Source organism: Cervus elaphus, chromosome 19 (assembly GCF_910594005.1).
Source record: "Cervus elaphus chromosome 19, mCerEla1.1, whole genome shotgun sequence".
Classification (NCBI taxonomy): Eukaryota; Metazoa; Chordata; class Mammalia; order Artiodactyla; family Cervidae; genus Cervus; species Cervus elaphus.
In genome coordinates, this window is record NC_057833.1 from 23,216,197 (window position 1) to 23,240,929 (window position 24,733).

At 36.5% G+C, this 24,733-nt stretch overlaps 1 protein-coding gene across 2 annotated transcripts in view; it reads left to right on the plus strand.

The window, feature by feature from the left end:
- Window positions 1-23,943, plus strand: part of PRKCI (protein kinase C iota) — a 69,746-nt gene extending 45,803 nt beyond the window's left edge. For both annotated transcript variants that reach the window (XM_043874080.1, XM_043874081.1), the window contains exons 9-18: window positions 2,051-2,227; window positions 2,674-2,771; window positions 3,418-3,504; window positions 5,450-5,585; window positions 12,474-12,561; window positions 13,657-13,782; window positions 15,171-15,250; window positions 16,907-16,996; window positions 17,776-17,891; window positions 21,316-23,943. In XM_043874080.1, the coding sequence (XP_043730015.1) occupies window positions 2,051-2,227; window positions 2,674-2,771; window positions 3,418-3,504; window positions 5,450-5,585; window positions 12,474-12,561; window positions 13,657-13,782; window positions 15,171-15,250; window positions 16,907-16,996; window positions 17,776-17,891; window positions 21,316-21,403 (1,086 nt within the window). In that variant the 3' untranslated portion in view covers window positions 21,404-23,943. The remainder of the gene's footprint in view (window positions 1-2,050; window positions 2,228-2,673; window positions 2,772-3,417; window positions 3,505-5,449; window positions 5,586-12,473; window positions 12,562-13,656; window positions 13,783-15,170; window positions 15,251-16,906; window positions 16,997-17,775; window positions 17,892-21,315) is intronic.
- The last annotated feature ends 790 nt before the right edge of the window (window positions 23,944-24,733 follow it).

A 24,733-nucleotide genomic window follows, 5' to 3' on the forward strand; every position in this document is an offset into this window, starting at 1 on the left:
AGTAAACAATACTATAACAACCCCCTGTGTCCATTACCCAGTTAAAACAATTGTCTGTACATGTTTTGTCTACCAGCTTCTCTCACTCCCTTTGGCTTAGATGGTAAAGAATCTGCCTGAAATGCAGGAGACCTACGTTCAATCCTGGGTCAGAAAGAGCCCCTGAAGAAGGGAATGGCAACCCACTCCAGTATTCTTGGGCTTCTCTGATGGCTCAGACAGTAAAGAATCTGTCTGCAATGGGGGAAACCTGGGTTCGATCCCTGGTTTGGGAAGATCCCCTGGAGAAGGGAACGGCTACCCACTCCAATATTCTGGCCTGGAGAATTTCATGGACAGAGGTGCCTGGTAGGCTATAGTCCGTGGGATCCCAAAGAGTTGGACACGACTAAGCGACTTCACTTCCCTCACTCCTGTACTGTTTTGAAGCACATCTGTTGGTTACCTATTTAATCTCCTATCTCAGTTTCTTGTATCTCTTTTAGTTTGTTTGACATTCTTTTGCTATTTTATTATTGGTTGTTCTAGGGATTGCAGCTTACACCCATAACTTACTTAAATTCAGTACAAATTGTTAATATGTTTACCATTTTCCAGGATATGCAAGGACCTTAGGGCACTTTAAATTCACTCATGGTCACTTCTTGCCTTAGTGCTTTTCTGTCCTATTTTAAAATTCTGCATGTGTGTGTTAGTGTTTTTGAACAGTCAGTCCTTACTTTGGTTTATCCACATCTTATTCTTTTTGTTCTGTGCCCTTCCTGTGTGTCTGCTTCCATGTGAGATCATCTTTCTTCCTGAAAAACTCAGTGTTTCCTTTAGTGAGAACAACTAATGATGGATTTCGTTAGTTTTTGTTTGTCTGAAAATGTGTTTATTTCACTTTCATTTTGAAGGCTATTTTTACAGGCTTTAGAATTGTAGATCATCGGGAGTGAGGGGGGTTTTGGCCCTTTAAAAGGTGGCATTCCATTGTTTTCTGGCTTTTGTCATTTCATTCAGACTTATTATTGTTTATGTGAAGAAACTGTTACCTTCACTCCATTTGATTCTCTTTTATGGTTTCCTATTAACCATATTTAGTCTATACATTGCTTTATCTTTTTTACCATTTTCTGCATTCTTAATCTGCCCTAATCTGGTTTCTTTCACTCCTTTTTATTTATCCTTGTTTCCCAAGTCAGATTATTATTTCTACATTTTCTTTTGAATCATCATTCTCCTTCAGTTTTCATAACACTCCCCCCGCCACCCCCATTGGTGCTTACTAGTTTATCTTTCTGAAAAGTTGCTCCTTGCTTTTGTTTATACTCTTCACTTCAGAGAATTCACACTTAATTCTCATGGGTACATCTATTAGTTGTATGCTGAGAATTTTGCAGGCATCTAATAAAAGATTATCTTTAGTCTTCTCTGTGAAGTATCAGAAGCCTAAGTTTCTGGCTGTGAATGAATTACAGGGCTGACTGTCATTCCAAAGGAGCCTTGATATTGTGTAAATAAGAATGTTTTACATTAGCTGAGCTGCCTCATGCTTGCTTTCTGCCTGTAGTTTTAACTCAGCTTTCATACATTAAGCTCCTGGCAGACTCATCTTGATGACTCACTGTAACTTCTAACTTTGGTATGAAAAACTGAACTCATATCTCATCATCTCTGCCAATCTTATCCTGTGCTCACACTTTCTTTTTCTATCAGTGATACTTCCAATCTCCTGGTCACCAAAGTTAGTGTCATTTTTTTTTTTTCTGCTTGTATCTTCATTGCCTCCGTACCCCAAAGTTATCAGATTCTTTTAAAGACATCTTTTAAAGATTCTCAGGTTTCAGCTTCTTCTTCATTCCAAACACCACCCCTCTGACCTCAACTCATGAATTTATCCTATCTCTTAAGGAGTGTGATTGTATCATTTGGGTTGATGTAAGAAAATAATTAAGAATTTAAATCAGAAAATATTTTAAAATCTTACAGGTGTAACTAGGTGTTAGAAGTATATTGTGTTATGCAAAATACTTCAGGTATGGCTCTTTGATATAAATGTTCTCAACAGGCAATGAACACCAGGGAAAGTGGCAAGGCTTCTTCCAGTTTAGGTCTTCAGGATTTTGATTTGCTCCGAGTAATAGGAAGAGGAAGTTATGCTAAAGTACTGTTGGTGCGATTGAAAAAAACAGATCGTATTTATGCAATGAAAGTTGTGAAAAAAGAGCTTGTCAATGATGATGAGGTAAGCACAATATGATGTTTTATTACCTCTAAACTATTACATTGGCTTAAGTGTATGATATCAGAAAACATGTCAATGTTTGTGCCTTATTGTTTCTGTCTGCTTTTCTAAATACATGCTTCAGACTGCTTAATATATAAGGTATATTTAAAGTTGTCTGATGATTATTAGATTTTTAAAAAATAAACATCAAACCATATTATTATCAAGGGAAACTACTTGAGCTTTGTAAAAGTTTGCTAGACTCTAATAATATTGACAGATTTGCTGGGTAGTAGTTTCTCTTTGTATATAAATTATTATTTCATGATTATCAATGCTTTTGATGTTTAGCCTAGTTAGTCAATAATTGCATTTATGGTAATGGAATTACTAAGAACAAATTTGTCATAGTTTTGATACTGTCATTCTAGTTTGACATAAATTTCTTTCATATTTTAAAATAGGATATTGACTGGGTACAGACAGAGAAACATGTTTTTGAACAGGCGTCCAATCATCCATTTCTAGTTGGACTGCATTCTTGCTTTCAGACAGAAAGCAGGTAAGATTGAAAGATAATGGAATGATTCCTGGGTTTGACACAATAACATTTTGGTATATTATACAATAAGAACCTTTTTATAGTAATTCCTGAAGTGGAAATCCCATGGAGACACAACAGTACTGTGCTTCTAATTGCCTGCTACTCCTGTTGGATCAGCATTAGGAAATTACCTGCTTTACACCAAAAAAAAAAAAGTCATAATTATGGCAGGAGAAAGTAGAAATCCAACCTTTTAAATATCAGCAAAATTCTAGTTTTAGGACTTAAAACTTCCTAGAGTTTAATTAGGTGGTAAATCCTAACTTCTTTCACCTTAAGTGACAATTGGAAATGACTTTATATTGCACATTCTAAAATTGGGGCGGGAGTGAGAGTTCTGGATTGCAAGTGGTACTACTTGAGAATGAAAGTAGCAAGTTACAGAATTATTCTCTTTCTGGCTTACTTTCTTGTCTCTTCTGTGGTTAAACAGCTTTCTAATGCAGTCACCCTTTGTCTCCACCAAATTCCTGGAATGTTTGTTAAGGGTGAATCTTGTAGAATGTTCTCTGTCCTCTGGCTGGTCTCCGTAGTGTTTAAACTGCAGAAGTGACACAGCCTTATTTTGGATTCTTGGTCTCTTGTGTTCTCTCCTATGTTTTAGATTGTTCTTTGTTATAGAGTATGTTAATGGAGGAGATTTAATGTTTCATATGCAACGGCAAAGAAAACTTCCTGAAGAGCATGCCAGGTAAGTTTTGTTTTTATCATTTGTTTGTGTTGGATTTTGGTAGAAGGAGTTCTGGGACTTTTTGTATGCCAGTGGTTGAAAACAGTAGATAGATCATTTATTTTGATTCCAACTAATTCTTTGTAAATCATGTAGAGCCTGAGCTAAAAGTGAATTTATATTGTAATATTACATGTATACATTATATATTACATATATAATAATACAATTATAGGCAGTTGAGAAGTATAAACAGTATTCAAGGGGAAACCTTTAGTCTACTAAGCTCAGTTATTTTCAAATATTTTGTCTATTCAGTATCAGCCACTGAAATAATTAATGGATTTATAAACACATATTAATCTTATTATGTATGCAGTGATCTCTGACAGTTTTTCGTTAGCAGATGATTGTTGGGACTTCCCTGGTGGTCCAGTGGTTAAGACTCTGCACCCTCAATGCAGGGGACATTGGGTTCAATCCCTGTCAGGGAACTAAGATCCCTCTGGCATGCCTCACAGCACAGCCAATAAGATGAAATAAAATAGAATAAAGGTTATTGTTCATATATCCTTGAGAGTAATGAAACAATTCCTCTTAACCTATGATGTAAATCTGACTATTCTTCCATAGTTATAGTTTCTGAATTATTCTGCCTTTGGCATCCCCCACTCTGATTCCATATATGTTGATTAATAAGGGAAAAGAGTATTAAATATCATTTGTATAGTGCCCTTAATTTGATATTATTATACAAGATAGTAAATAGTTTTTCGAGGACTTTGGTGGGGAAGGATCATGACCTTGGATGAGAAGTTTAAGCCATCAGTGCCATATTTTGTTTTGTTTTTTCAACTCATAATTAGAAATAATTCTACCCTTCTGCACTTCACAAGAGTAATGCCAAAAGGAAGCATGTGAGTTTGTATGTGTATTTAACAAAGGTTAGAGACTCATTTTAAAAAAATAACTTATTTAGTGGAAATCTTGCTATTCATTGATATTTCTTATCAAAAAAAGTTAGTAGCCTTCAATTTTATAGGAAGGTATAAAGTGTATTAATCTATCTTGTTGTTGTTTAATTTACTGTATGTTCATTATTTATTTCAGCTTTAACAAATGGTCACCCTTCATAGCAAAGCCACAGATGATATTTTGAATTGTGGATATAGCCAGTAATTGTTCCTTGTTTGTTCAGTTGGACTAAGGGAAAGTAGCCTAGTTTTTATTTTATTAAAGTACCCATTCTGGTTTTATACCATCTTTGCTTTTGTAGGAACCAGATACAGGATAAGGGCTCAAGTTCCTTGTTTTTAGAATTGAGTAGCTAGAAGGTGTGTTTTACACATCTCCAAACATGATCACGATAATACTCACCAAAGCAGCTTTATTCAGGTCAAAAATTTTCCTGTCACCAACGAGTTGGTGGCAGTTCTGAAAATGTCTTCCTGTTGTAGAATAATTTTACTCCTTTTTTAGAATTTTGGTGTGAGTTTTATTGTTTGAGTGGTCAGCTTTCAGTATTCTTTCCATTTTTAACCAGTCAGTGGTTCTTGGCCTTTTGGAAGGTCATTTGTCCCTTAGAGAAGTGATGAAAACTATGGAAACTATAGAAGATGTCCATGCAACTTTGTATCCAATTGTGGGAGTGTGGACATTCTGAAGTCCATCCAAGGACCCAGATTAGGAATCCCTGCTTGAGACTTTCAAATTAAACTTTATGAAAAGTATGGGTTTAATTTAGACTGGAACTTTTATAATTGTGTTTGGGGCTCAGCTCTTTTACAGTGGCACCTCAATTTGTGTTTTGGTATTATTTCTAAAAACATTGAGAGGAAAAAAATCTTTTGACATGATTTTGATGTTCTGGTTTGCAGATGGAAGTAGGATTTAAATACCTTCCTCTAGAAACTTAACATGATTTAAAAACTTGAATCAAATGAGTTAATTTCTCATTTTATTTTAGATTTTACTCTGCAGAAATCAGTCTAGCATTAAATTATCTTCATGAACGAGGGATAATTTATAGAGATTTGAAATTGGACAACGTGTTGCTGGACTCTGAAGGACACATTAAACTCACTGACTATGGCATGTGTAAGGTGAGGGAAGTTTCTTATTGAGATCAGCAGCTCAGGAAATTGTTTTGGTCAAATAACTTTATATTCAAAACTGGGGAAATAGTTGCTACTTTGTGCTAGAATGACAAAAAGTATCCTAAACAGAGACAGCTGTACTGATCTCCTATCCGTTTATGAAATTCCACATTTTCTATGAAGTTACATGTGCTATAAAAGTTCATTTCTTTTCATTGTCTATATTTTTTTATCTTGAAAGTTGTGCTACTATTAAATAAAATTTGTAGGTAAAAACTGTCTACAATCCCAAACTTTAGCACAACAGCTTGCATATCATCTTCCAAGTTTTTGCCTGTTGATTGTGACTCTTTATAGTGCACTCAAGATTTTCCCAGGGAATCTAACATTTTTTCATATTTAAATATCTGACATAAAGTACAATAGAGCAAACTTAAGAATTTTAATTATTCTCAGGACACTTCCTTTGTTTCTGAGTGTTTTATTCATTTTGTAACAGTGTTTCATTTAAAAGTCCAGTTGTTTTTCAGAAAATGTGTAGGGGACTACTCTCATCAAAATAACTGAGACAGAATTTTCTTTACACAGTAAATGTGGTAGCAAGCCTGTGAATGTGTTAACTGCCTTTCCCCATTCACCTGAAGGAAGTGCCTCTAGGGCCTGCCTCTTTTTTTTTTTTTAATAAATTTTTTAAAATTTATTTTTGACTGCACTGGGTCTTTGTTGCTGCACACAGGCTTACTCTAGTTGCGGCGAGCGGGAGCTGCTCTCTAGTTGCAGTGCACGGGCTTCTCATTGCAGCGGCTTCTCTTCTTATGGCGCACAGGCTGTAGGCTCGTGGGCTCGGTAATTGTATTGCAGGGGCTCAGATGCCCCGTGGCATATAGAATCCTCCCAGACCAGGGATCAAACCTGTGTGCCCTACATTGGCAGGTGGATTCTTAACCATTGGACTACCAGGGAAATCCCAGCCTGGCTCTTTTTCTTCAAAGAAATTTGGGCATCCTATTTTGCCCAGAGGATATTACTAAAGAAAACTTACTTGATCTTTTGTTACTCTTAATGAAAAATAATACTGGTTTGTTACATACTCTTATTCTTTCCAGAGATCCTCAATCAATTTAATCAAGATCTTTGATAAATCTCTTAGAGGTTTTTTTTTCAGTAGTTCTTTAAATTGGTTGTTCCACTTACCTCCTTTTCTGCCGCCTCCTCCAGGAGTTGTTTAATGTTATTAGTAGGAAATAATCCCAGGATTTGAGCTTATGTTCAGAGACCTTACCAACAGTACTTTGTCTCTTTTCCAACCTATCACATTTACACCCAAAGTTAAAGCTTATGGGAAATAAGTCCCCTGGAAATTGCAATGTTCCTATCTTATGACTTAAAGAGTCAGTATTTAAACTTGACTAAAGCCTGACCTTAGGCAAATATTAGATGAATTTCTCTTCCTTATAATTATTCTTTGGGAAATCTAAAACACTAAGATTTTTTCCATAGTTTTTCCAGAAATGCTTTCTTTAGGTTTATTTAATTTAATTTCTTCAGTTTCTCACTAGATGCTTTTACATAAAGAATGCAGAGAATAGTGATGACTGGAGACATATGAAAACTGCAATTAACATCTTCAGAGTTATGTTTGAAATATTTTATGAATATTGATTTTTTTATTGACTGAAAACTTTAGCTGTTTTATAAATTGATATGCCTCCAGCTATTTTTTATCCACAGGGGGATTTCATAATAATGTGTATTTTATGCTGTAAGTAATTTAGCTGATGGACCTACATTCAGATATCCAGTCCAAAGCTGAATGATTTAGTACAGCTCTTTTACAGGTTAACAAACAGACTGCATCCCTTGCCTCTGACTCTTACCCTACAAGTGCATGTCATAAACCATCACTGTATGGCAGGCCATCACCATTAATACAAAACAGCGTAAATCCCATTCATGTTTCTTCGTGCAGGCAGGCCTTGTTTTACTGTGCTTCGTTTCCCTGTGCTGCACAGATACTGTGTTTTTTACAAATTGAAGGTTGTGGCAACCCTGTGTTATCAGATGATGGTTAACATTTTTTAGCGATAAAGTTTTAAAAAGAAATTTTATTGAAATATATTTGATTTACAATATTGTGTTTAAAGTATCTTTTAGTTAAGGTATGCATTTCATTTTTAGACATGATGCTGTTGCACATTTAATGGATTACAGTGTAGTGTACACATAATTTTTACGTGTACTGGAAAGTCAAAAATATTCATGTGACTCAATTTATTGTGATATCTACTTTATTGTTGGGATCTGAAACCAAGCTGCAGTATCTCCATGGTATGCCTAGACACATATACCCCTGTTAGGGATCTTAAAAAATCCTTGAAGTCACAATATATACTACTAAGTATTTCTTATAGATATTTATATTAGTATTATATATAATAGTATAAAATCTGAAGAAAAATACATACCCCATGCCAGGAGTATCTCTTCAGGAATTCATAAGAACCTCATATAACAGTGGTTGTCCCTAAGAAGCTGAAACTGGGTATGTCAGACAACAATGGGAAGAAGACTTGGTTTTTAGTCTGTATTTTCTCCCTCTTTTTGTTTGGAATTTTGTACCATGTAATTTAACAATAGGGAAATGGTTAAATTCTAGGTACATATGTTGGAGTTGAATTTTGTAGTCATTAATAATAGGAAATCTGTAATTACATGGGAAATTACATGCTTACAAAGTAAAAAAGAGCAGATGTTTAATTGTATATTTAGTAGTATTCAGTTTCTATTTAGACTTTTATTGTTTTTCATTTTAATTGAGATGTGGTTGATTTACAGTATTGTATGTTTCAACTGTACATCCTGATTCACAGTTTTTAAAGATTGTACTCCATTTATAGTTATAAAACAACAATGACTATATCCTTGTAGTTTATTTATTTTATACATGGTAGTTTGTACCCCTTAATCCCCCACCTCTACTTTGCAACTTCACTCACACCACTGGTAGCCACTCGCTTATTCTCTATATCTGTGAGTCTGTTTTGTTGTTTTATTATATTCATTAGTTTGTTTTATTTTTAAAATTCCACATATAAGTGATAGCATACAGTATTTGTTTCTCTGTCTGACTTATTTCACCTAAACATAGAACCCTCCAAGTCCATACATGCTGTTGTTTATGGCAAAATCGCATTCATTTTTGTGGCTGAGTAGTATTCTAGTAGTATTTTATAAATGGTTTCCTTTGTTGTGCAAAAACCTTAAGTTTGATTAGGTCCCATTTGTTTATTTTTGCTTTTCTTTGGCTTAGGAGACAGATAAAAAATATACATATTGGTACAGTATATAGCAAAACGTGTTCTGCCTGTGTTTTCTTTTAGGAGTTTTGTGGTTTCTAGTCTGAACATTTAGGTCTTTAATCTGTTTTTATTTTATTTTTGTGTATGGTAGGAAAAAATGTTCTAGTTTTATTCTTTTACATATAGCTGTCCAGTTTTCCCAAAACCATTAATTGAAGAAGCTATCTTTTCTCCATTGCCTATTCTTGCCTCCTTTGTCATAGAATAGTTAACCATAAATGCTTGGTTTATTTCTGGACTTTCTGTTCCATTGATTTATATGCCTGTTTTTGTCCCAGTACCACACTGTTCAGTACTTTAGCTTTGTAGTGTAATCTAAAGTCAGGTAACATGTTTCCCCCAGCTCTGTTCTTCTTTCTCAAAATTGTTTTGGCTATTTTGGTAGACTACCTTCCTATCGTTGATTTCTTATTTAATTTCCTTTTGATCAGAGAATAGTCTGAATGATAGTAGTGCTTTGAAATATGTTGAAATTTCCTTTATGCCTTGTATTTGGTCAGTATCCCACATGTACTTTAAAAAGGATATATAATCTCTATTTTGCATGCAAGAAGTCTCTGTCTCCCTCCTTTTCCCTTTTCCCACACATACACACACATATATGTATTTTATGTGTATATATTATACATATTTTAAACTTTAGCATTTGTTCAAATCTCTGTCTGCTTACTAATTTTTTGTCTGTATGATCTTTCTTTCTTTTTTTTTTTTTTTTTAAGTATATACAGATGTTTTAAAAATCACCTGTCATGATTGGGGATTGTACTATCACTCTTGGCTGCTATAACAGGGTACCATAGGTTCAGTTCAGTTCAGTCACTCAGTCGTGTCCGACTCTTTGCGACCCCATGAACCGCAGCACGCCAGGCCTCCCTGTCCATCACCAACTCCTGGAGTCCACCCAAACCCATTTCCATTGAGTCAGTGATGCCATCCAACCATCTTATCCTCTGTCATCCCCTTCTCCTGCCCTCAATCTTTCCCAGCATCAGGGTCTTTTCAAATTAGTCAGCTCTTTGCATCAGGTGGCCAAAGTATTGGAGTTTCAGCTTCAGCATCAGTCCTTCTAATGAGCACCCAGGACTGATCTCCTTTAGGATGGACTGGTTGTATCTCCTTGCAGTCCAAGACTCTCAAGAGTCTTCTCCAACACCACAGTTCAAAAGCATCAATTTTTTGGCGCTCCGCTTTCTTCACAGTCCAACTCTCACATCCATTCATGACCGCTGGAAAAACCATAGGCTTGACTAGATGGACCTTTGTTGACAAAGTAATGTCTCTGCTTTTTAATATGCTGTCTAGGTAGGTCATAACTTTTCTTCCAAGGAGTAAGCGTCTTTTAATTTCATGGCTGCAATCACCATCTGCAGTGATTTTGGAGCCCCCCAAAATAAAGTCTGACACTGTTTCCACTGTCTCCCCATCTGTTTGCCATGAAGTAATGCAACCGGATGCCATGATCTTAGTTTTCTGAATGTTGAGCTTTCAGCCAACTTTTTCAGTCCTCTTTCACTTTCATCAAGAGGCTCTTTAGTTCTTCTCCACTTTCTGCCATAAGGGTGGTGTCCTCTGCATATCTGAGGTTATTGATATTTCTCCCGGCAATCTTGATTCCAGCTTGTGCTTCATCCAGCCCAGCGTTTCTCATGATGTACTCTGCACATAAGTTAAATAAGCAGGGTCACAATATACAGCCTTGACGTACTCCTTTTCCTATTTGGAACCAGTCTGTTGTTCCATGTCCACTTCTAACTGTTGCTTCCTGACCTGCATATAGATTTCTTAAGAGGCAGATCAGGTGGTCTGGTATTCCCATCTCTTGAAGAATTTTCCACAGTTTATTGTGATCCACACAGTCAAAGGCTTTGGCATAGTCAATAAAGCAGACATAGATGTTTTTCTGGAACTCTCTTGCTTTTTCGATGATCCAGTGGTTGTTGGCAATTTGATCTCTGGTTCCTCTGCCTTTTCTAAAACCAGCTTGAACATCTGGAAGTTCACGGTTCACGTATTGCTGAAGCCTGACTTGGAGAATTTTAAGCATCACTTTACTAGCGTGTGAGATGAGTTCAATTGTGCGGTAGTTTGAGCATTCTTTGGGATTGCCCTTCTTTGGGATTGGAATGAAAACTGACCTTTTCCAGTCCTGTGGCCCCTGCTGAGTTTTCCAAATTTGAGTGCAGCATATTGAGTGCAGCACTTTCACAGCATCATCTTTTAGGATTTGAAATAGCTCGGCTGGAATTCCATCACCTCCACTAGCTTTGTTTGTAGTGAGGCTTCCTAAAGGCCCACTTGACTTCACATTCCAGGATGTCTGGCTCTAGATGAGTGATCACACCATCGTGATTATCTGGGTTGTGAAGATCTTTTTTGTACAGTTCTTCTGTGTATTCTTGCCACCTCTTCTTAATATCTTCTGCTTCTTAGGTCCCTATCATTTCTATCTTTTATTGAGCCCATCTTTGCATGAAATGTTCCCTTGGTATCTCTAATTTTCTTGAGGAGATCTCTAGTCTTTCCCATTCTGTTGTTTTCCTCTATCTCTTTGCATTGATCGCTGAGGAAGGCTTTCTTATCTCTCCTTGCTATTCTTTGGAACTCTGCGTTCAAATGGGGTTAGGTGGCTTAAACAACAAACATTTATTTCTTATGGCTCTGGAGACTGAGAAGTCCACGATCAAGGTTCTGGAAGATTTGGTGTCTGAAAGTACCCTTCCTGGGTTGCAGACGACTGTCTTCCCATTGTATCCTCACATGGTGAGGAGACAGACAGAGAGCTAGCTGTCTTTCTCTTATAAGAACATGAATCCCACCATGGGGCTCCAACCTCATGACCTAATTACCTCCCCAGAGGCCCCACCTCCCAGTGCTGTCACATTAGGTTGGCAGCATGTGAGTGTCAGGGGCACGTAAACATTCAGACAACAGCAGGGATTCTGAAGTCCTCCTGATGATTTTGTCCGTTTTTACTGGTTGGATTTTGAGGCTGTGTCGTTAGCTGCCCACCAGTTCGTTTTAGCTTCTTGGTCGTTGTTCCATTTGTTGTGCAGTTTCTCTATTTGTGCCTGTTAGTGTGTTCTACCGTAATTTTCTCTACCCTGTAGCTATTAAAATACAAAACCAATACATGTGTGACTTAGGAGCAATGACCAGAAGGGAAACAGCACAATGCCAGGAGTGGTTGTGTTAGGAAGTGGGATTTAAAAGCTTTTCTTCATAAAATATGCTTCCTTTGATTCCTATAAATTAAATTTTTATATTATAATTTTACTTGAATATAAATTATTTTAAATGCAGTTTTTATCTGAGTTGAATTCTACCGTATCTAATGAGGTCAAGTTTTCTTTAAGGTATTTAGTAGCAGCCTGTGATTTTAATAATAAAGGTAGCTGTGCTAGTAATATTTTATTTAACCTCAATACACTACTTAGAGATGCTAACCTTATATGAAGATGAAATAAAAAAGATAAATTTAAAACAAATTTTACATCTTATTATTTTCTTCCCCCCCTTTTTTTTTTCTAAATAAAAGGAAGGATTACGGCCAGGAGATACAACTAGCACTTTCTGTGGTACTCCTAATTACATCGCTCCTGAAATCTTAAGAGGAGAAGATTATGGTAATAATTTGGTGGTATTTTGGCCATGTGACGGAAGGGTGGTTAGATGTGACGCCAATTTATAGTACACTGTAGTATTTCAATACTAAGCTTATTAACATAAACTTTCTTAATCTTAAAACCTATTAAAAACTCCAAATTCTGAAATCAGAGACAGTGGGACTTTGATAGTATTTGGGGATGCCAATTTGAATAATATTTTATTAGTGGCAAGCACTTAAGAGTACTGGCACTATGCTAAGCAGTTTGCATATATTAACTAAATTAATCTAATCCTCTTAATAATCCTATGAGATAAGCACAATTAACTGACATTTTACAAACAAGGAAACTGGTAGACAAAAAGTTAAATAACTTGCCCAAGGTCATGTTGCAGGAAGGTGGCAGAGTTGGGATTTAATCAACCATGTAATTTCAGAATCATAAACTTCTATAAGATTGTTCAGATTTCCTGGGATATTTCCCCTAGGAAATCTGAAAGATGGGGGAAAGATTCCCTGCTTGTCAGAAACCAGAGGTTGTGTTTATCTTAAGAAAACATTTGGCCCTTTGGGTTCTGGCCCTTTGATTTCAGCAGTTGTAAAGGAGGATGGCTATTTCTGATAGCTGCTTGTAATCTGGTTCCAAAGTCCTTTCAGGATCTTTAATCAGGTAGCAGAAGATCAAGTTTCACACCAAGCAAGGTTATTTCAAATACAATTTAATTATGTCTTCAAAACAAAGTATTAGAGGCAGGCTCTTGAGTCTGGAATTACAAACATATTTGGTGGGACAAAGTGTACAGGATAATTGTATAATTTGGCATAGAAATACTGGTCTCTGCAGCTTAGTGTAACCAACAAACATATTTGGGAAGAGAAACTCGTGTTTCATTTTCTATATTTTATTTTTAAACTTATCATTTAGTTACCTCCCTTCTTTAATAAGTGAAATGTTCTTGTAATCCTTGATGCCTGCCATGATCGTTATAATGCATTTCAAGTTTAGTTTTTCATTATGTTTATTTTTTTAATTATGCAATAAAATTAATCTCAAATTACTGACATTTTAGAATGTGGAATGGATAATTTATTGCTTTAAAATTTCATTTTGAAGGTTTCAGTGTCGACTGGTGGGCTCTTGGAGTACTAATGTTTGAGATGATGGCAGGAAGGTCTCCATTTGATATTGTTGGGAGCTCCGATAACCCTGATCAAAACACAGAGGATTATCTTTTTCAAGGTAATTTGCAGTATTTTACAGAGCCTCTGTGAATAACCCATCCTAAAGCATGAATGAAGACAGCTCTAGTTATTACTTTTGAGTAAGAAAGAGGAAGAATAACCTGGACAATATACTCCTGAACACAAGGGGCTTTGAGTTTGTTTTTGTTGTCTTGATCTATCCTTCCTACTGCTTAGTTTCTGGTCCCGTTTGCCGGTTACCTTCTCATACTCAGAAATGTAACAAAAAGGTGACTTCAGATTGTACATCACAGAGATTGGAGGAAGGATTTGTGTGGCTGGAGAGGGCAGTCTTTTCACCTGGACCACAATGCTGAATGCATAAATCCAAGGGCGATAATGGGAAAAAGCAGAGTACTAAGGAGATAAAAAGGATCACAAGGTGAAGGAAAAAGCTCCACAACTGGAAACACAAAGAACTGAACAGAACAGAAACAAGCAGACAAGCACAAGGACCCCGAGCACACAGTCCAGAGAAGTGCAAAAATTGCCACAAAATTCTGCATTTAATGATTAAGGCCATCACAGAAAATGAATAGATACTTCATGTAATAGGAAATCTAGCTTGCTGTGGAAAACCTGGAAAGGCTTTTAACCTCCTTAATTAGGGGTGTGCACATTAAAAATTAATGGGCTTCCATCTCATACCTACACATTTGGCAAAAATTTTAAAGTCTGACAACACCAGTGCTGGTAAGGGTTAATAACAGTGCTGGTGAGGATATGAAGCAACTGGAACTCTGTGGATGGAGTGAAAACTGACATGCCAGCTTTGGAAAATAACTTGGCAAAGTCTAATCCAATCAAATATAGTAATACATGCCACACATTTTACAGATACTAACCTGTTTAAACCTTATAACACTCCATGAGGGCTTCCTTGGTGGCTCAGTGGTAAAGAATCTGCCTGCTGATGCAGGAGATGCAGGTTCCATCCCTGGGTCATGAAGATCCCCTGGAAGAGGGCATGGCAACCCACTCCAGTATTCTTGCCTGAATAATCCCGTGGATAGAGGAGCCTGGCTGCAGTCTATGGGGTCTCAAAAAAGTCGGACACGAGTTAGCAACAAAATAGAAAACAACAGCAACACCCATATGAATCAGGTATTCTTTTTATTCCAGTTTTACAGATAAGGCAACTGAGACACAGTAAGGTAGTCAAAGAATAAAACATACACATGTAGTGATTAAAACTGTTCAGAGTAGAGGCCTTCTCTGAGTAGGAAGGAAAGGACTAGGACTGGGAAGGTACACAAGATGCTTAGATAGTGTTTGTAATGTCTGTTTTTTTCTGCTAGAATGCCTTAAATATCTTATAATAAAAATATAAGGATGAAAACCCTGTAAAAGTTAATTATAATAATGCTGTAAATTTTATCTTTCTAGTTATTTTGGAAAAACAAATTCGCATACCACGTTCTTTATCTGTAAAAGCTGCAAGTGTCCTGAAGAGCTTCCTCAACAAGGTATAAATTGTATATAAAATTGTTAGTGATTTACCTCTATACAAATGGCACTGGTAAGGAGAGTTTCAGGCAACATAAAATTCCAAAACATCAAAGTGTATAGTTTTCCCATTAGGTCTGGAACGTGTCTCTTCACCAAAGGGTACCTGGACAGAATGAGATCCTGAGATGTGTCGTCCTTTCCATTCTGCCAGTTTAGTTTACCCCTAGCTCTATATTACCCATGGTGTTTGTTTTGTTTGTTTTTTGGCTGCGCTGGGTCTTCACTCTGCTGCATGGACTCTTGTTTGACTGTGGCACTCAGGGGCTTCTCTTATTAGGAGCATAGGCTCCAGAGTGTGTGGGCTCATACGTGTGGTGTTTTTAATGTAAACAAAAAATATCATGTGCTCAATTAGAGAAAAACTGCATCTTTGGGAATAGCCTCAATTGTACTTCCATCTCTGTTTTCTCAGTTTCCTTTAGATTATTATTATAGAATGTTTTAACTTACTGAGTACTTGGTGCAGTAGTGTTCCCTGCAGATTCTCTTATCACCATCCTATAATTAGATAATCTTCAAAAAAAATGCTGAAATGTTGTCTCTTTAAAAAATCTGAACACCTTTCTGTCATTGTTTGTCACAGTTGATAGGCTAGAAGATTTTTTTTTTTTCAATATCTTTATTTATTTTATTTGCTTGCATGGGGTCTTAGTTACAGCATGTAGGCTCTTAGTTCCCTGACCAGGGATTGAACCCAGGACCCCTCCATTGGGAGCACAGAATCTTAGCCACTGGACCACCAGGGAAGTCCTTAGAAAAGTTTTAGGATCTAAAATTATGACTCTGAATTATTTTTATTCATAACACTCTAACACCAAATGTGTAGGTTTTTTCCACACCACCAACCAGTTTTCCATCCTCTTACTTTTAAAAACTTGTTTAAAAATAAATGGTAGGTTAGAAAGTAGGTTGATGTGTGTTTATTTTCTGAGATAAATAAGATAATGAGTTTTAATAAAATAAGAAATTCAAGCTTGGTTTAAATGAGTATTTTATGTGAGGAAAGATTTAAACTGGAAACCTTAGCTTTAACACAGTGAACAATGAAGGTGAGAAGTGTCAGTATGCAAAGCAGAATGCCTTTTGCCACAGAGGAAAATGAGAACTTGTTCTCATTCACGATAGTCGTATAATTTGCAGGCTGCTGCTCAGTCCAGTGATTCAGATAATGGTTGTATCGTTGTTGCACACAAATTACAGTTGTTGCTATAATTGGACACAGGGCTTTTAAATTGAGCTAAAACCAAACTGGTGAAGTTCGGGGGTTTGTGTGTTTTGAGTATCACTCCAGCCCGTGTCAAAGAAAGAGTTGGATGCTGCCCAAATAATTCTGCTGCTCTCTTTGTCTTCCCATTTTTCTTTAGCAAGGTGTGGTGACATCTCTCCACTTGAGTTGCAAGGATAGCTGGAGACGAGCTGTGAGGAAACCTTGCTTGTCACAAGCATCAGATACTCCTTTTGAGTATCTAGTGTTATATTTTCTAGAAATGAAAGGTAGACCATTCTGATTTGAGACATAAAGGTATCATATAACAGACACAAAACACAGGTCACAAAGGTGATTTATTCTGATGCAGAGTATTCACCCAGCTCTTGAAACATTTCCACCATAGGACCCAAAGGAACGATTGGGTTGTCATCCACAAACAGGATTTGCTGATATTCAGGGACACCCATTCTTCCGAAATGTTGATTGGGATATGGTATGTAAATTTTGATTGTTTTATATATTGTTGTTGTTGTTGTTCAGTTGCTGAGTCCTGTCCGACCCTTTGTGACTCCATGGAATGCAACCCACCAGTCTTCCCTGTTCTTCATTGTCTCCCAGAGTTTGCTCAAACTCAGGTCCATTGAGTTGGTGATGCCACCCAATCATCTCATCCTGTGTTGTCCCCTTCTCTCAATCTCCTCAATCTTTCTCAATCTTTCCCAGCATCAGAGTCTTTTGCAATGACTCAGCTCTTGGCATCAGGTGGCCAAAGTATTGGAGCTTCAGCATCAGTCCTTCCAATATTAGTTTTCATTATTTTCTTGGGCCAAAATTTATTAATGTAAAACAATATTGAAAAACCAGTGTATCACAGCTTAAATAACTTAAAACCACTCTCTAAAGTGCTTTTTAAAAATATTTATTTTTTAATTGAAGGATAATTGCTTTATAGAATTTTGTTGTTTTAAAAGCACTTTAAAAAAAATAAAAGCACTTTAAATGACAGAAAACAACAAAATTCTAAGTGCTTTTAAAAAAGCGTTTAAAACTGTGAAAGCTTAGAATATTAGTTTAATGGAGCAGGTTGTAGTAGTATTGGGCCCTGCATCAGTGTTTAGATTTGTAAATTATTTCCATAGTATGAATATTGTAGAACCAGGCCCAGGGACTCAGTTTAATAAGACTGGGAAATACCTGAGGACAGAGGAGAAACCCAGAGGTGGAATTTTTAAGAATGTGGGCTTGAGCTGTCATCCGTTATGTCTCTTCTAGATGGAGCAAAAGCAGGTGGTACCTCCGTTTAAACCAAATATTTCTGGGGAATTTGGTTTGGACAACTTTGATTCTCAGTTTACTAATGAACCTGTCCAGCTCACTCCTGATGATGAGTAAGTATTTCTGAAGACTGAAATATTTTTAAAGTACTTTGATAGTCCCATTTTTTAATGGCTACACAGTGTTCTATGATCAGATCATCTTATTTTATCTAATCATCCAGTTACAGGACATTTGAATTATACAGTTATAAAAACAGTACTTGTCATTTTCTACTTTGCTGACACGCATTGTGTCTAATTCTCACAGCAGTCTTGCAAACCTCGTTGTCGTCCTCTTCATTTTACAGACAAGGAAGCCGCAGCTCAGAGAGGTTAAGCGAGGTTATGCAGCTGTGAGTCGACAGAGCCAGGATTCAGACCCAAGTCTGACTGAGGCCCATGCTCTTTGCACTGCACTGCACTGGTTCCCATTGTGATAGTGACCATCTTGGTCTGAGTTCCTGAGTATTACCTTTAGACAGATTCCTAGAAGGGGAGTGAGGTCAAAGGGTATGAAATTTCTAAAGCTCTTGATGTGTATTGCCAGATTACTTTTTAAAAAGATTACATTAGTGTGTCAGATCCAGGCAGCCGTGATCTGACTACTTTTGGTGTTTATATCTCTTAAAGATATGGCTTAGAATAACTTGGGGATATTTGATCCTTCAGCTGTCCTTACCGATTCATTCTCTCATGTCATGGAAGCCCTTCCTGCTTGGCAGTCATTTTACTTTAACATCTGGTTAGTTCTTATCACATTCCTCACCACAGCTGTTCCAAACTCTCCCTACATTTTAGAAGCCTTCGGTCATCCCCCTGCCTCCTTCACTCTAAGTGGATTAACCTTGCCTTGAGTGGACTGCCAGGGTTGAGACCTCCCTGCTGTGAGCTTGCTCCCTTTCCAGCCGTCACCAGACCACCTTGCATCTCAGAATTGCTCTCTAACTCTTTGCAAACTTTTGCTGCTTCCTGCTTCTTGGAAGGCTGTCCCTCTTATGCATGGGGTACCTTTCCACTTTCCTCAATCTTTCCTTTATTTCCTCTAGGATTCATCGTGTCAGTTATCCCCATTACTTCACCTTCCTTAATTTCTCTTTTCCAACTTCTTCTCTCTGCTTATAAATATGCTCAAATACGGTAATTTTCCCCACTTCTTTGAGCCACCACATTTTTCTCTCATCTTCTTTTCATCTTCAAGCTTTTTCAAATATAGTTAATAGATGCTTATGGTAAAAGAAAAATGAATAAGCACTGTCTCTATTAAATTCCTTCAAAGTAGTCAACATTGATTGTCTTACTTTCTTGCTGCCAACACTTTAACCTCTTAGAATTGAACCTGGTCTTTAAGCTTTTGAAGGTTGAATTGGCTTCTTAATGTCTAGATTTTAAAGCATTTTTTGATCTGTCCCGTCTCCTCCAATGTCTGTAAGGCATCTGACACTGATGGCCTGCTTTAGTTGGTGCTCTCCATCCTGGTTCTGCATTATCTCTTTAACCACTTGTCATCTTATTTACCCTGTCCCCCTGAGACTAGGATGCTCCATGATTCTGTTCCTGACTGCCTTCTCTGTGCTACATGCAGTTTATACCTTGGAGATTTCAGCCAGCCCCGTAGCATGGATACCAGCTATTAACTGCCTCCCAGCTAAATTGGCAAATAATTGTTGAACTAAAGGCACTAGTAGACAGCAAGCCTTGATCATCTTTGAATGTGTAATACTTAGCATAGTGCCTCTTGTCATTATTTCTCACAGCAGTGTGTATTAGAAGGAGCACTGGACTTAATCAAAAGATGGGAATTTAAATCCCCTCACCACCTCTTAGCAACAGGGTACCCTGGGTCTGAGTTATAACTTCTCTGAGCCTGTGTCTACGCATATTGCCTACTTCCCAAGGTTGCTGTGAAGAATAAATGAACGATGGTTTCTACAGCTCTGAGCCACTGCCCTGTTATCTCCCCTGAGTTTCATTTCCCCTTAGTAGTTCCTAGTTTGTCAGACAAGCACCTCAAACATCTGAAGTGTAAATTGTTCTCAATCAGGTCCTTGTTTTTATTTACCCTTTTCTGCTCATTGTACCACCATGTATTCCTTTATTCAGATTCAGTTATCTGAGTCAGTGGTTGTTGATGCCAACTTTTCCTTACCAAACTGTGTAATACCTTCAGCTGCCAAGTTCTTGTCTCTTCTTCCTTTACTTCATCAATTGTGTCATTTCTAATTGGCTTCTTCTTTACTTTGCAACCCGTTCGGTACATACAAAGTACCAACTCCTTTAATCAGAACCCTTCAGTAAACTCCTACCTTGCCTAGCAGGTAAAATCTGCCCCCTTGGTGAGTAATTACAGTCTCCCATCATCTGCTCGTGCATGACTTTTAGCCATCTCTCTCACTATAACACAAGCGCCGTGTTCTCATCAGGCTCAGTGACCCACCATCCCCTGATAGCATGCTGTTAACACTTCCTCTCTATTCCTCCTTCCTTTTCACCTGTTGAAATCTTCCCCATCTCTCAGAGCTCCCTCAGAGGTAATCAGACCTTTGATAGATCAAGATGGACCTCTTTAGTGTTAACATCACTGGCTTCTTTGAGCTGGCCATTACCTTCCTTCCAACATCCTCTGCCACTCAACACCCTTCTATCCCTGTGCTCCAACTCTAGTAAATTACTGACATTTCACAGACTTACCACAGTCTTTCATAATTCCATTCAGTTAGTGTTTGTGGAATGATGCTGCCTTTCTTGATTTTGCCAAGTAGAAGTCACCCTTTTCTTTGGAACTGTGGTTAGAGCAGGGCTTAGCCTGTCGTGTAGGAGACTTGCAGGTTCTGTTTTGTTATACGAAGTACCTTCCCTCTTGAAGGAAGGGGCCATATCCTGTGTAACTTTGTTCTCTGCAGTATGATGGGTACATTTAAGTACTAAAATATTTGATGGGAATACTCTTGTATACCTAACTAGAAGCCCAGTGTAGCAGAATGCCAGCCTCTCTGCTCCCTGTCATGGTCCCTCTGGATCTTTCAGAGTACTTCCTCTGGTGTTTTCACTTTGGTTAACTTCTGGGCTTTCTCTTCACCATCTTCCATCTGGTTGTTGAAAGTCGCTCAGTCGTGTCTGACTCTTTGCGACCCCATGGCCTATACAGTCCACTAAATTGTATGCTGATTCAGACCTGGGTGTTCACCTATAATTATGAATGTTGTTTAGGTCAGAAGTTAAGATTACCTAAGATTGTGACTATTTCTGCCTTTTTTATTCCCAGTCTTCAGTTTTGGACTACCTTTTGGTTCCAAACTTGCTCGTGGGATTATAAGTCTTTTCTGATTTTCAGTACTGCTGATTCTTTTAGAAAATGGGGGTTAATCTAAAAACTTGTAGATTTTCCCCCCATAACCTGTAAATTAGCCTTATTTTTAATTTTTAATCTCATTTTACCATTTAAGTAAAAAAAAAATTGAAGAAATCTTGATGGTGAACATTATTTTTCTTTCAACAGTGACATTGTGAGGAAGATCGATCAGTCTGAATTTGAAGGTTTTGAGTATATTAATCCTCTCTTGATGTCTGCAGAAGAATGCGTCTGATCCTCCCTGCTCAACTGTGCATTTTGCTTGTGTTGCCATTTAATGCATGGATAAACTTGTTACCCGTCTGGATGCAACGAACCATTTTATATTTTTCACCTACAGAAAAAACACTCAGTACCTTCTGTTGTTGGCTGTAAGAGTCAATGATTACATCTCAGTTTAACTACGAAAAAAATGAAACTACTTTCCAGACAATCATGTCAAAATTTAGTTACACTGGTAATCCAGCAACCTACTGATGAATAATAAAGTTGTCTTTTTTGTTCAAAGGAAATAGTCACTAAAAAGAGTGTCTGTTGCATTAAGGGACATGGTGGGGTTATATCAATAAACCTCCTATGATTTTTGTCATATTCATGAGGTCATTTAAATATTTAATTTTGGAATAAAAGTAATTCAAAATATAACTTGTTATATTACCTGTTACTTTCTGAGTTCTTGATGTTTAAAAATTCAGCTATAAATTCTGTCATTGCCTTAGAAGATTAACTTATTGATTTTTAAGGCAACAATTATTAATAATACAAGTTGTTGCTTGCTTAGAATTGAGGAATACAGATTCTTCGAGGAAAAGAATGGGCACATTTTATTAAGAACCAGATTCCAAATTGGAATTTGAAATTAGCTAGCTGGCTTTGAAAAACTGATTCAAGTGATTTCTTTTATAGTCAGGGGTTAGCTTCTCAGTTTATCCCTGCAGTGGGAACTGTAACTGGAATGTTAATAAATGTAGTTCAGAGAACCCAGGCTTCTGTTCAGTGGAACACTTCTCAGTATATAAAAAGAAAAAAAAAAAACCTTAAAACAGACACACAGAAGTGCAATGGTAATATTTATTTTTTATTGGCAAGTAAATCCCGCAGTCTCTTTTTGTGATTTGACCTAAATAATAAGGAAGCACTAGCTTGTTACCAAAAACTTGTAAGAGCACTCCATTATCCAGTGGACACAGAATGTGTACTATTTTTTCCTTGTAATTCAGTATACAGGAAAATAATTTATCTTCCAAATTGTGTCTTAACCATGCTTACTTTTTCCCCAAACCATACTTTCATATCCTGTTTTGGAGCCTTCAATGAAATTCAAGAAAAAAGAATAAACATGAATAAATGTTCAGGATATGCACACATACTCACACTCATCACAGTTCCAACTGCTTAAGTGAGTTTTAGTGAAGTAGCTAATACATGTAATCGGAGTAGAATACATTTCAGGGGCAGAGTTCTTCAGATTATTTTTAATATTAGTGCTTAACAATTATTATTTAAAGTGATGCCAATGATAGTGTCCTGTTGTTTATTTTTAAATATTTTTTTATGAAAAGGGACTTAAAAAATAAGCATGATCATTTAAATTACTTATAAATGTCCAATCTTAGTAAAATGTTACTTTTAGAAAAGAGATCTAGTCTTAAATTTAAAATGACTTAGTATATGTAGGCATTTAATAAATTGTGTCTTTTTGACGGGGTTGCTGCATTTCATTTGAAATGTAATTTTTCCAAAGTTTCTGTCCATGTACTACTCTCTTTTCTTTGAATAAGCAGTGAAACCTCGAAATGTTTATATAGTTCACATGTTTATTTAAGAAGTATATATGTTTCTCTTAAGACCTGAGACTTCTTTTAGGACAAAAAACAGTATTTACTTCAAATCATAAATTTATAAAAATTTTTGACATATCAGAAAATACTTTATGATCTTGCTTTTAAATGGTACTATTTTCCTTAGGACATTTGTTCTCAAATTTTAGAATGTGGAATAATCACCTAGTAAGTTTGTTATAAAAAGCACATTGTTGGACCCACCTTAGAATTCTGTTGGGTCTTGGGACCTCAGTTTGAGAAGCAGTTTTTTTTTTTTTAGTTACTTTTATTTTGTTCTTAGTTACATATTAGAAAGAGTCCTCATGATAAAACATTTTGAGAAGGGTTAGATAGTTACTGTCTTATCTACAATTTCAAATAAATTTTGAATAATTGACTTCAAGTTAGATATCTCCTAAAAAAATTCATCGGTTTTCTATCAATGTTATAAATGATGAGACATTTTTCTGTGATGAGGTTTTAACCGTTATTCAGGGTGGCCTTTTTTTTTTTCAAATTTTTTTTTAAACTAAGATTTACTGTGTATATTTTATACAGAATTGCATTACAAATATGTTTTTAACTGTATTTTGTTTTTTTGTAGTCCTTATGTGCCATGACAGTTCTTTTTATATTACATAGAAGTTGTCTCAAATACCCACTCACCAGAGGACTAAGACAGTTGACAGAATGGTTGGAATTTTGGTGTTCTAAGAAAAAATTTATTTTACATAAGCATGTATGTGGTCAAATCATTTTCTGTGTATGCAGCCTGAAAAGGATTTCAGGTATTATGCTTGTTTAGTACCTGTACATTTACTTAAAATAATTTTTTTTGTTTTGATTTTTGTCATGTAGAATACTGCCTTGGTATAATGTAATCTGTATTTGTGTACCTTTTTTTAAATTTTACTTTAAAATCTTTAAATAAAATGTTTAATACTCATCAGGATTGGAGCATGTTTACTATGTAGTGTTTCAGAGTTTTGTGTAAGATCAAAGGTGTATTCAAAATTGGTTCAAGAAGAAAAATGAAAATTTTTAGAGTTTGGAATTTTGCTGTACTTAGAGCAGCATTCTGGTAGTTCTCATGCCATATTGTAGACATTTACTCATAAAATATTGTTCAGTGTATTTTTAAACTCGCCCGTCTATGCATCTCTTATGTTGGAAAACAAATTAGTAAAAAATCAGCTGAAGAGAGAGCATTTTAACTAGTTTTAAAACTGAATTGAAAACTAAATTTAAACAGAACAGTATGTTCTACAGTGATCTATTCTAGAGTTCCAGAACTTCTCCTTTCTCAGTTGTAGCTAGTGTTCTTATATAAACAAGCATGAGCCTGGCGTCTCACACTTCCAAACCTCTTCAACATTACTTAACTTTTCTTTTCTTTTACAAGGAGAATGAAATTCGAAGTGCTTTTCTTTTTATTAATTGACTTGTGAGATAGCTAGAGCTGGTATAATAAAGCCACCAAAGACTGATCTCTGGTGTCTTCTCTATTATTTTATCCTAATATCCCCTATGCATGCATGCGTGTTCAGTTGCTCAGTTGTGTCTGACTCTTTGTGACCCCTTGGACTAGCCCACCAGGCTCCTCTGTCCATGGGATTCTCCATGCAAGAAAACTGGAGCGGGTTGCCATGCCTTCTTCCAGGAGATCTTCCCAACCAAGGAATTGAACCCTGCTCTTCGGCATTGCAGGCAGATTCTTTACCATCTGAGCCACCTGGGAAGCC